Here is a 13,883-nt window from a genome sequence, read left to right on the forward strand (position 1 = left end):
TCAACTAATGAGCAAAATCACCAGCTAACATCATAATGACAGGATCAAATTCACACATAACAATATTAACTTTAAATGTAAATGGACTAAATTCTCCAATTAAAAGACACAGACTGGCAAGTTGGATAAAGAGTCAAGACCCATCAGTGTGCTGTATTCAGGAAACCCATCTCATGTGCAGAGACACACATAGGCTCAAAATAAAAGGATGGAGGAAGATCTACCAAGCAAATGGAAAACAAAAAAAGGCAGGGGTTGCAATCCTAGTCTCTGATAAAACAGACTTTAAACCAACAAAGATCAAAAGAGACAAAGAAGGCCATTACATAATGGCAAAGGGATCAATTCAACAAGAGGAGCTAACTATCCTAAATATATATGCACCCAATACAGGAGCACCCAGATTCATAAAGCAAGTCCTGAGTGACCTACAAAGAGACTTAGACTCCCACACATTAATAATGGGAGACTTTAACACCCCACTGTCAACATTAGACAGATCAACGAGACAGAAAGTCAACAAGGATATCCAGGAATTGAACTCAGCTCTGCACCAAGCGGACCTAATAGACATCTACAGAACTCTCCACCCCAAATCAACAGAATATACATTTTTTTCAGCACCACACCACACCTATTCCAAAATTGACCACATAGTTGGAAGTAAAGCTCTCCTCAGCAAATGTAAAAGAACAGAAATTATAACAAACTATCTCTCAGACCACAGTGCAATCAAACTAGAACTCAGGATTAAAAATCTCACTCAAAGCCGCTCAACTACATGGAAACTGAACAACCTGCTCCTGAATGACTACTGGGTACATAACGAAATGAAGGCAGAAATAAAGATGTTCTTTGAAACCAATGAGAACAAAGACACAACATACCAGAATCTCTGGGATGCATTCAAAGCAGTGTGTAGAGGGAAATTTATAGCACCAAATGCCCACAAGAGAAAGCAGGAAAGATCCAAAATTGACACCCTAACATCACAATTAAAAGAACTAGAAAAGCAAGAGCAAACACATTCAAAAGCTAGCAGAAGGCAAGAAATAACTAAAATAAGAGCAGAACTGAAGGAAATAGAGACACAAAAAACCCTTCAAAAAATCAATGAATCCAGGAGCTGGTTTTTTGAAAGGATCAACAAAATTGATAGACCACTAGCAAGACTAATAAAGAAAAAAAGAGAGAAGAATCAAATAGACACAATAAAAAATGATAAAGGGGATATCACCACCGATCCCACAGAAATACAAACTACCATCAGAGAATACTACAAACACCTCTATGCAAATAAACTAGAATATCTAGAAGAAATGGATACATTCCTCAACTCATACACTCTCCCAAGACTAAACCAGGAAGAAGTTGAATCTCTGAATAGACCAATAACAGGAGCTGAAATTGTGGCAATAATCAATAGTTTACCAACCAAAAAGAGTCCAGGACCAGATGGATTCACAGCCGAATTCTACCAGAGGTACAAGGAGGAACTGGTACCATTCCTTCTGAAACTATTCCAATCAATAGAAAAAGAGGGAATCCTCCCTAACTCATTTTATGAGGCCAGCATCATTCTGATACCAAAGCCGGGCAGAGACACAACCAAAAAACAGAATTTTAGACCAATATCCCTGATGAACATTGATGCAAAAATCCTCAATAAAATACTGGCAAACCGAATCCAGCAGCACATCAAAAAGCTTATCCACCATGATCAAGTGGGCTTCATCCCTGGGATGCAAGGCTGGTTCAATATACGCAAATCAATAAATGTAATCCAGCATATAAACAGAGCCAAAGACAAAAACCACGTGATTATCTCAATAGATGCAGAAAAGGCCTTTGACAAAATTCAACAACCCTTCATGCTAAAAACTCTCAATAAATTAGGTATTGATGGGACGTATCTCAAAATAATAAGAGCTATCTATGACAAACCCACAGCCAATATCATACTGAATGGGCAAAAACTGGAAGCATTCCCTTTGAAAACTGGCACAAGACAGGGATGCCCTCTCTCACCGCTCCTATTCAACATAGTGTTGGAAGTTCTGGCCAGGGCAATCAGGCAGGAGAAGGAAATAAAGGGTATTCAATTAGGAAAAGAGGAAGTCAAATTGTCCCTGTTTGCAGACGACATGATTGTTTATCTAGAAAACCCCATTGTCTCAGCCCAAAATCTCCTTAAGCCGATAAGCAACTTCAGCAAAGTCTCAGGATACAAAATCAATGTACAAAAATCACAAGCATTCTTATACACCAACAACAGACAAACAGAGAGCCAAATCATGAGTGAACTCCCATTCACAATTGCTTCAAAGAGAATAAAATACCTAGGAATCCAACTTACAAGGGATGTGAAGGACCTCTTCAAGGAGAACTACAAACCACTGCTCAAGGAAATAAAAGAGGATACAAACAAATGGAAGAACATTCCATGCTCATGGGTAGGAAGAATCAATATCGTGAAAATGGCCATACTGCCCAAGGTCATTTACAGATTCAATGCCATCCCCATCAAGCTACCAATGACTTTCTTCACAGAATTGGAAAAAACTACTTTAAAGTTCATATGGAACCAAAAAAGAGCCCGCATCGCCAAGTCAATCCTAAGCCAAAAGAACAAAGCTGGAGGCATCACACTACCTGACTTCAAACTATACTACAAGGCTACAGTAACCAAAACAGCATGGTACTGGTACCAAAACAGAGATATAGATCAATGGAACAGAACAGAGCCCTCAGAAATAACGCCGCATACCTACAACTATCTGATCTTTGACAAACCTGACAAAAACAAGAAATGGGGAAAGGATTCCCTATTTAATAAATGGTGCTGGGAAAACTGGCTAGCCATATGTAGAAAGCTGAAACTGGATCCCTTCCTTACACCTTATACAAAAATTAATTCAAGATGGATTAAAGATTTAAACCTTAGACCTAAAACCATAAAAACCCTAGAAGAAAACCTAGGCATTACCATTCAGGACATAGGCGTGGGCAAGGACTTCATGTCCAAAACACCAAAAGCAATGGCAACAAAAGCCAAAATTGACAAATGGGATCTAATTAAACTAAAGAGCTTCTGCACAGCAAAAGAAACTACCATCAGAGTGAACAGGCAACCTACAACATGGGAGAAAATTTTCGCAACCTACTCATCTGACAAAGGGCTAATATCCAGAATCTACAATGAACTCAAACAAATTTACAAGAAAAAAACAAACAACCCCATCAAAAAGTGGGCGAAGGACATGAACAGACACTTCTCAAAAGAAGACATTTATGCAGCCAAAAAACACATGAAAAAATGCTCATCATCACTGGCCATCAGAGAAATGCAAATCAAAACCACTATGAGATATCATCTCACACCAGTTAGAATGGCAATCATTAAAAAGTCAGGAAACAACAGGTGCTGGAGAGGATGTGGAGAAATAGGAACACTTTTACACTGTTGGTGGGACTGTAAACTAGTTCAACCATTGTGGAAGTCAGTGTGGCGATTCCTCAGGGATCTAGAACTAGAAATACCATTTGACCCAGCCATCCCATTACTGGGTATATACCCAAAGGACTATAAATCATGCTGCTATAAAGACACATGCACACGTATGTTTATTGCGGCATTATTCACAATAGCAAAGACTTGGAACCAACCCAAATGTCCAACAATGATAGACTGGATTAAGAAAATGTGGCACATATACACCATGGAATACTATGCAGCCATAAAAAATGATGAGTTCATGTCCTTTGTAGGGACATGGATGAAATTGGAAACCATCATTCTCAGTAAACTATCGCAAGAACAAACAACCAAACACCGCATATTCTCACTCATAGGTGGGAATTGAACAATGAGATCACATGGACACAGGAAGGGGAATATCACACTCTGGGGACTGTTGTGGGGTGGGGGGAGGGGGGAGGGATAGCATTGGGAGATATACCACCAGCATGGCACATGTATACATATGTAACTAACCTGCACAATGTGCACATGTACCCTAAAACTTAAAGTATAATAAAAAAAAAATAATAAAATAAAAATAAAAAGTCAGGAAACAACAGGTGCTGGAGAGGATGTGGAGAAATAGGAACACTTTTACACTGTTGGTGGGACTGTAAACTAGTTCAACCATTGTGGAAGTCAGTGTGGCGATTCCTCAGGGATCTAGAACTAGAAATACCATTTGACCAGGCCATCCCATTACTGGGTATATACCCAAAGGACTATAAATCATGCTGCTATAAAGACACATGCACACGTATGTTTATTGCGGCATTATTCACAATAGCAAAGACTTGGAACCAACCCAAATGTCCAACAATGATAGACTGGATTAAGAAAATGTGGCATATATACACCATGGAATACTATGCAGCCATAAAAAATGATGAGTTCATGTCCTTTGTAGGGACATGGATGAAATTGGAAACCATCATTCTCAGTAAACTATCGCAAGAACCAAAAACCAAACACCGCATATTCTCACTCATAGGTGGGAATTGAACAATGAGATCACATGGACACAGGAAGGGGAATATTACACTCTGGGGACTGTTGTGAGGTGGGGGGAGGGGGGAGGGATAGCATTGGGAGATATACCTAATGCTAGATGACAAGTTAGTGGGTGCTGCGCACCAGAAGGGCACATGTATACATATGTAACTAACCTGCACAATGTGCACATGTACCCTAAAACTTAAAGTATAATTAAAAAAAAAAAAAAGAAAAGAAATTTTCACGGGAGTATGGCTAAGAATAATTAGTTATAATGTTTGATTTTTTTTTTACTACTTATAGATTTTTAAAATCCAGAGGAAATATAAATCCTAATACCGAAATAGTTTGATTTACCTCAATTACCTTTTGCTGACTGAAAATGGAGTTCTCACAATTCCAAAAGTGGGATTTGAAAATAAACAAAATAACTCAGATGGAAAACATAAAGTTTATATAATGTATCACAGGAACAATGCAGAATTGCATGAGATTTTTATTTTCTTCTTAAATTCTTAGAATTTTAAAAGTATTTTACTGACATAGTACTTTAGAGAGGAAATATCTAGTACTATGTTGTCATAAGAAAATCATTCGAAGAATGAATAAATGCATTATTTTTACATGACCCTATTTTTTTCTGAAAATAAATCTGAATCGTCTATTTTAGTTGTAAATGCATAGAAAAATTATGCTCTTAATAGATTCCATTAACTCGTCATTTAGCATTAGGTATGTCTCCTAATGCTATCCCTCATCCCTCCCCCCACCCCACAACAGTCCCTGGAGTGTGATGTTCCCCACCCTGTGTCCATGTGTTCTCATTGTTCAATTCCCACCTATGAGTGAGAGCATGCGGTGTTTGGTTTTTTGTCCTTGCGATAGTTTGCTGAGAATGATGGTTTCCAGCTTCATCCATGTCCCTACAAAGGACATGAACTCTTCATTTTTTATGGCTGCATAGTATTCCATGGTGTATATGTGCCACATTTTCTTAATCCAGTCTATGGTTGTTGGACATTTGGGTTGGTTCCAAGTCTTTGCTATTGTGAATAGCGCCGCAATAAACATACGTGTCCATGTGTCTTAATGGGTGCAGCACACCAACATGGCACATGTATACATATGTAACAAACCTGCCCATTGTACACATGTACCCTAAAACTTAAAGTATAATAATAATAAAATAAAAATAAATAAATAAATAAATAAATAGATTCTATTGACAATAATGTTCTAAATTTATATGCTTTCTTAATATGAGGGCTACGGTCTGATACATATCTGTATATATTTTGCCATGGAACTTTTAAACCTAACAAATGCTTTCCGTTAAAAAAGCAATAGTGCTTTCTTCACCATAATACTAGAGAGGGCAGTTTCGTGCGAGTGGTAAAGGAGCAAGTTTGGAAAGTGGGAAGACAGCAATTTCCCAATATGACCAAGTGTTACCATGTATAAAACTATCCCCAAACCAGTCGTTTCTAACATGTATTTCACTTGTGTTACCACTTGCCTGCTTCCGTGATCTGATTGTTCTGCCAAATAAATTTACATGAACCCGAGTAATGAGTGATGTCTGTTACATGTGAAAACACTGTGTAGAGACACAAAAGGCTCATTGAATCTGATGCAGGCTAACAGCTTAACTTATACTTGTGATGATTTATGTCAAGATAACGGATTCCATAGGAAGTGCAATTAAAATTCCAATGTGTCATTTCTGTTAGGTTTAAAAGTTGCATGGCAAAATGTATATAGATATTTAGTAGACCATAGCCCTCAAATTAAGAAACATAAGCACTTAATATGTTATTCAAAAATACTAATTAATGTATCTTTGAGCCTAAATGTTATTACAGAACACAGTAAAAGAAAATAAGATGTAAGTAGCAACAGCAGGAGATACAGCAATTCCGTTGTCACTTTAGCCCTCCTGTGATTGACAGCACCTAGTCACCTTGAGTTTCTGCTTTTCTGTGAGACAGAAGATAAAATCAAAACCCATTCAAGGCGGTTAGATATATTCTTAGGAAAAGCAAACAAATGTACATCCTACCTGATGCTGATATCCCAAAGGTCTATATTCTCAAGTCAAAATGGTGAAAAGTAAATGATTCCAAATCTGAAAGGAGAGAGACACAAGGAGAATCAGAGCATAATTAAATTTATTACAAAGAAACCTCAAAATATGGTGGACTAAATGTGACAAGGTTTCTGTGTCTGTGCCATGGCAGTGCAGAGGCAGGCACGTGGCCTTGGTGGTGTGGGTGGCTCTGCTCCATGAGGTCACTCAGGTGGACAGGAGGCACGACCACCCTGAGAGCACAGCCTTCCTCCTTCCTCACAGTCACTGCCCCCATGGTCATCCTCAACAGCATGAGGTGGAACTGAATGGAGAGAAAGCTGTTTTCTTCTAAGGATCAAAAATAAATACAGAAACAAATAAAACCTCTAGCTTTCCATCAGGGACAAATGTACTTTTGACTCAGTCACAGATTTGAGAAATTTTCCGTTGAGTGGGTCTGCTGATAAAGCCACGTTCATTGTTTGTTTGTTTTAATCTGAAAATGTGTTTACATGATTCTTGAAGATATTCTTTGACGAGAAACCTCCATATGTGGTAGCCTATTTGAAGTTGTCATTTACTATTTCATCATTGCTGCTAAAAAGTCATTTGTTAAAAAATCCGTGACTCTAACTGTTCTTGTTTGAAAGGAATATGTCTTTTTAAGATACTCAGATTCCTTTTAAGCATTTCATCTGGCCCTCCTTTTTCTGATTCAATGTATTGTTTAATTTTTTACTTATGACTAATTAATCAATTAATTTTCACAGTCACAGAAGCAAATGTCCGATAAGTTGCTATGTCAAAGACCTGTCTGAAGATGGCAAAAACACTCCACAATAAACAAAAGACAACACCATGGTCTCAGGAACACTGGGAAAGTAGGAGTGCTGGTGTCCCATTATCACCAGGGAGCCCGAAAGTTAGAGGCGGGTCTTTCTTGTGACCTGGGCACCGGGGAGGAGCCACCCATGTGCTGAGTTGTGGGAACCTGCCCCATTCTCTGAGGCTGGAAGCAGGGCCCTGGCTGTGTCCCACCTGCTGTGGACTGAATTGTGCCCTCAGATTCATGTTGAAACCCTAATTTCAATATGACTGTAGAAATTAGGACCTCTAAAGATGTAATTGAGGTCATAAGGGGGGTCCCTGATCCAGTAGAATTCGTGTTTCGTTGTTGTTTTGTTTTGTTTGTTTGCTTGTTTGTTTTTGAGGCAGAGTCTCGCTCTGTCACCCAGGCCGGAGTGCAGTGGCGCGATCTCAGCTCACTGCAAGCTCTGCCTCCCGGGTTCACACCATTCTCCTGTCTCAGCCTCCCGAGTAGCTGGGACTACAGGTGCCCGCCACCACTCCCGGCTAATTTTTTGTATTTTTAGTGAAGGCGGGGTTTCACCGCGTTAGCCAGGATGGTCTCGATCTCCTGACCTCATGATCTGCCCGCCTCGGCCTCCCAAAGTGCTGGGATTACAGGCGTGAGCCACTGCGCCTGGCAAATTCGTGTTTTTATAAGATTCAGAGAGCTCTCCTTTCTCCCTTCTCTCTCTAACTGCCTTCCGCTCTATGGAAAGGCTGTGTGAAGACACCGTGAGAAGGTGGCATCTGCAAACCAGGAAGAAGGTCTTTACCAGGAAGCAAACCCTGCTGGACATCGATCTGGGCTATTCCAGGCACCAGAAATATGAAAATTAAATTCTGTGGTTTCTGCCATCCAATCCAGTTTTTTTGGTGTGGCAATGCAAGCTGACTCATCCACTTTTCCCGCTCTCTCTGAGCAGGATCAGCCTCAGGAGACCCTCGTGGACGTGGGGACCTGGACCTGGTGTTGCTCCTCTTCCTCCTGCTTTTCCAGCTCTCTGGTGAAGAGGGAGAACTCGGGCTTCACCTTCAGTTTCTGTGCATTAAACATGAATTTAATGCAGTTTCTTTGCATTAAACATCCTTCAAGATGAAGTCTGTCGCCCATTTTGCTTGTTCATCAGAATTTAGTCAAACTGAATGAAGTAGTTATTTAGAATTAACATTTGGGGATGTTCATAATTGTTCCCCCCTTATGTGACAGTTGGGATATTGTGCGGTGCTCATCTCCAGGCCCCTCCCTGTGTTCCAGGAGACAGGGTCACTGTCACCAGCAGAGCCAGTCACGGAAATAACAGTGTCCTAGCCTAGCTCCACGGGAAATAAGGGCTGACACTGATCTCCTGTTGGCTCCCACTGCCCCCTGGACATGATGCCCGCCTGGGTCAAGGGGGTGAGTGTGGACAGACGTCACTCTGGCCATCAACAGCCTAACTACCTTCATGACCTCCCACTGTGAACAGATTCCCAGAAGTTGCTTGAGCCATGAGAGTTGGACAGAGAAATCCCACATCACTGCAGTCAGAGGGGGGCTGTGAGAAGACCGTGGGGGGGGTTCATGCTATGATCACGCAGCACTGAGCCATGGCTGCCACTCTGTCTGACGGGAGCCCCCGGGGGAAGATCCACTCACACTGTGCTCTAGAGGTTGTTTTTGTCACCATGTTGGTTCTAGCCGGTTTGGGCCAGTTTCTGTAGTGCATCCTCTTTTTTCGAGATCCTGTTCTGGTGAGCGTTGTCATGACCAATGTTGTGATCGGTGCTCAGAACACAAGTCCTGATGATCTCCTACCTTACACTCGCTGCCTTCTGTGAATCAGATACCACAGGCATCTGAAGATAAGCAGAGGTCCAGAGAATGATAGCCCCTGACTGTCCTCTGTGAAGACAGCTTCTCCCCAGATGGCTGAGGGCTATCTTTGGCTGTGTCCTTCTTTCTGAGTGATAATGAGGGATAGAGCAGGTCTCTAAGCAAAACCACAACATTGCAGGGACAATGATACCTATGCAGGCCCTCCTATGTGTGCTGCTCTAACCTGGACATAGGTGGCACTGGATACACTTAGGGAAGTGAGGAGATTTATAATCAGAAGGAAGAAAGAGAGAACGAGAGGAGGAGAGAGAGAAGAGCATGTGATGTGTGTATAGTACCAACACTGAAGAGTCATTCTATAATGGTTTAGTGCTGAGTATGGTGCTCAAATGATCAGGCTGTATTCCATGGAAACTATACAGGTACCTTTCACAGGAAAAGAGCCTTTGCACATGAAATTAAGGATTATAAAACAGGCAGATTATCCTGTATCTGTATTGATTATCCAGATATCCTGTATGGGCCCTAAAGGGGCCTGTCTTTGTTAAATGTCATTTTTAAAAATCCTGCAGAAGAGAAGACCATCTGAAGACAGCAAAAGAGATTGAAATGATTTGGACTCAAGCCAATGAAAGCTTAAACCACCAAAAGCGGAAGGAAGTAAAAAAAATAGACTTGCCCCTGGAGCCCCTGGAGCAGCTTTGTCTGATGACAGCCTGCTCCTGGCTGCTGAAACTGATGCTGGACTTCTGGCCTCCAGAACTATAAGAGAATATATTTCTATTGCTTTAAGCTACCAAAGTTTTGGTAATTTGTTATAGCAGCCCAAAAATACTAATACAAATGGGGCTTAGAATAAATCCAGCCTAAAGGTAGTATAATGATCGGGAATCTCCACCTTCAGTTCTCTAATGTTACACATATTAGAAGATTTTATGATGGAAATAGCATACAGGAAACCCCACAGTGTATACTGGAGCATCTGTTAGTTATATAATAAATATTGATAATTCTTAGTAGAGCATGACATCTGGGTAGTAATATCTTATCTAGAATCTTCATTCTAAGATATTCAAGGATGCAGAAAAGGGGCCCTAAGTAGTCTTTTCATACATATATATGCATAGATACATTTCCTGGTGCATCAACTAGAGAAACCTTCAGGACAGCCCTTGATATCCTTGGTGCTACTTTCCACAGATGAGTAAACTGTTCATCAGAGCACAGGGGTGGTTTGCCCAAAGATACATGGCCAGCAATTATCAGGGCTGAGCTTGAAACCCAGCTTAAATATGTTGCTTCCACATGGCCACATTTGTTCCATGGAGGAATGAACGGCTTTTAAACTCAGAGAAGAGACAAAGCCGGAAGGGTGGTGTGCAATTCTTAACACAAGCCCCTTGCTACCTCTGAACCTTGCCATGATTACCACAATTATAAACTCAGGCCTTTCTGCAGTTTTGTCCACATAGCAAAACTTCCTCCAAGTCTTTAAAATTTAAATGTCTTTCTTTCAGACTTGAGGGCAGGAGCACATCTCGCATTGCCCTGAACACTTTGCATCTTTTCCACCATCCTCATCTCTCTGACCCAGCTCTTCCCTCTCAAAATGTGTCCTATCAATCTGATTTCTTCTCCTAATGTGAAAACAAATGAACAAATAGCCCCCTACTTTTCTCATCTCCAGAGAACACAAGAGCTAATCACATACCCAGAGAGTATGAGAGTTTAAAGGATTTATCCAAGAGCTTTTACACCTAAGAAGTATTCTGCTGCTAGCCCTCTTCACAGTGAAATGCCTGTGTGTCTTGTTAAAATCGACACTAAAAAATGACAAGATAGAACCATTTTGAAGAACTGAGGGTGACCATTCCAAGATAATTCGGGTGTTTCCTAAATTTTCTGAATATCCCTATGCATTAAAAAAAAAGAATTGGCAAGAATTCAGACCATACTGTCCAAGAAAGAATGTTTTTCCGCTTTCTTAGGTTGGCTCTTTCAGGGATAATGATGCCTATGCAGGCAGCATATTTATAATGCACAGGAAACACTGGGAGGAAACAAGGCAGTGAAGGAGGAAAGAAAGGAGGGACTCCAAAAGTCTCCTCAGCAAAGAGCTACCGCTGAGGATGACTGGAACTCAAGCCCATGTGGAAACAGGGGAAAATGTCTCAGTATTATTCCAGCTGAGAAGAGAGGGAGCTGGGGTATATACACCTCTCCTGTCCTCACTGATTGAGGGCTTTCTGAGAGGATGCTCATTCCAGGTGCTGTGAAAGGCCATGTGTGCAGGCAGGGCTGCCTTCTCCAGTTTGACATAGAGCAGTGAGGAACAGATATGGCCTTGGGGAGTCAGCAGAAGTACAGCAAAGGGGAAAGGCAAAGGGTAGCAAGAGTGACTGCTACATTCACCTCCCTGCACAAAATAAATGTGTGTATTTCAATCCAGAGCTGCTTCTCTCTGAACCTAAATCTTAGCAAGCAGTTTGCCAGTAATTTCCCTTGAAATTCAGGCCCCTGGAAAGCAGCAGGAGATCTGGGTACAGGCTATACCACTGTGGTCTGCTCAGTCTTAGTGATGCATGAGTAATGCTCCCTGGACTCCCCAGGTTCTAGTCTTCTCATGTCGATGTAGTTGATTCCACTTCCCTTGTTGCACAACCAGGCTGGGATGCCTGGGCAGAGGCAGACATGTGAGGTATAGGGGTTCAAATCTGTTTCCAAATTTTATCCAGATTCAAAGTATTTCTTCACGTACATGGGCGGTGGCTTGGCAGGAGATGCAGATTCTCTCTCCTGGAAGTGAGGCAAGGAGGCTGGCATCTGGGTGAGGATGATGTCCCCACATACTGCTAAAGAGTCAAAGAAGAAAGTGGCATCGATGGTGCAGGGCAGAGACATGCACTGAGTAGCTGCTGCCCTCACAGAAGAGAAAGTGTTCACTGACTTGGCCTTTCCCCAGGGCCTCTCCCTCCCCTGCTTTCCAGAAAGCCCGGGTTTTCGGGAGCTGTACCTGAACACCTGGGAACATTCCAGTGGGAAAGGCAGCTCAGAGCATTAGCAATGGTAAGTTACCTTGTTCTTCTTTCTGTGGAGACAGTTGATCATATGGGTCACCAAGATGGAGGTGCTGTCCATTTAGTCCCTGGTTATTACAGAGACCTATAGTTGTGGATTATGGAAGATCTGTGAGTGGCACAGGCATTGAGGAATCACAGCATCATTATTGTGCATCTGCAGGGAATGGCTTGAAAATAGACTGGTAATAACAAATGTTTAAGGTCACTACAAAATACCTTTGAATATTTAAATATGCTTCTGACAAAGACTTTTTTCCCACATGAAACAATGGGAGCAACGTGACAATCACACAGGTGTTGTTAGTATAACAAAGGGATTGTCGCTCCCACAATGTCCACTTAAATAACTTGAAGACCTGATAGCCCCATTCTCTAAGACATTATCAGACATTCCCTACAAATGGTCATACTCTCCTATATACTCCCGATACAACTCTAAAATATATGACTCCATGTAGTCCTTAGGTTTGTATTAAATGTTGACTTTTTTCTCCCAAAATGTCTCTTGTCGAAACAACGGATCTAGAGAGAAATACATTCCCTCCAGGCAAATCTGTCAGGCCTGGTCTGACCTGGGACCCTGGGGACACTGCCCCTGTGCTGAGTTACTGAGATGAGCCAGCCCTGCAGCTGTGCCCAGCCTGCCCCATCCCCTGCTGATTTGCGTGTCCTAGAGTGCAGCCCCCTGCCCTGAAGACTTCTTAATAGGCTGGTCACACCCTGTGCAGGAGTCAGTCGCAGTCAGGACACAGCATGAACATGAGGATCCCCGCTCAGCTCCTGGTGTTCCTGCTGCTCTGTCTCTCAGGTAAAGAAGGAGAACACTGGGAATTTAGCCACCCAGTGTGCTCAGTACAGCCTGGCTCTTCAGGGAAATCCTCGCATAACATGGTGAAAATTGTAAATATTTGTTTTTGTATTTCCAATCTGAGATGCCAGATGTGACATCCAGATGACCCAGCCTCCATCCTCCCTGTCTGCATCTGTAGGAGACAGAGTCACCATCTCTTGCCAGGCTAGTCAAAGCATTTACAACTATTTAAATTGGTATCAGCAGAAACCAGGGAAAGCACCTAAGTTCCTGACCTATAGGGCATCCAGTTTGCAGAGGGCGATGCCATCTCAGTTCAGTGGCAGCGGATGTGGAAGAGATTTCACTCTCACCATCAGCAGCCTGCAGCCTGAAGATTTTGCAACTTATTACTGTCAACAAGAGAGCATTTTCCCTTTCCCAGTGCGACAAGTCATAACATCAACCGCTAGGATAGCAGATGAGTGAGGCTGGGTTGCCCTAGATGCTCCCCCTGGTGCCTCAATCTGCTGAGTTGTTTTCCAGATGCAGCCAAGTTTTGAAGGTCATCTGGAAATTTTGGTAAATTGTGATCAGGTGGCTCCTTTGCACCCACTCTCTTTCCTCCTCATCCCCAGAAGCAAAGACATGAAATGCAAGTCCTGATTTAATAAAGAGATTTAACCACCTGAGGAGTCTGTTATGGGATGATTGGAATTCTTGTAGCGAAAGAGAAGCCACTCTAGCCCTTCCAAGCAGGAATTGTT

General features: G+C 41.9%; 1 gene segment (V, D, J or C); it reads left to right on the forward strand.

Moving 5' to 3' along the window:
* Positions 1-13,079: 13,079 nt before the first annotated feature.
* On the forward strand, positions 13,080-13,605 carry LOC101134766 (immunoglobulin kappa variable 1-39-like). The segment is given in 2 exon segments: positions 13,080-13,134; positions 13,259-13,605. Coding segments are annotated over 2 exon segments (402 nt in total).
* Positions 13,606-13,883: the final 278 nt, after the last annotated feature.

This window comes from Gorilla gorilla, chromosome 12, assembly GCF_029281585.2.
Source record: "Gorilla gorilla gorilla isolate KB3781 chromosome 12, NHGRI_mGorGor1-v2.1_pri, whole genome shotgun sequence".
NCBI lineage: Eukaryota > Metazoa > Chordata > Mammalia > Primates > Hominidae > Gorilla > Gorilla gorilla.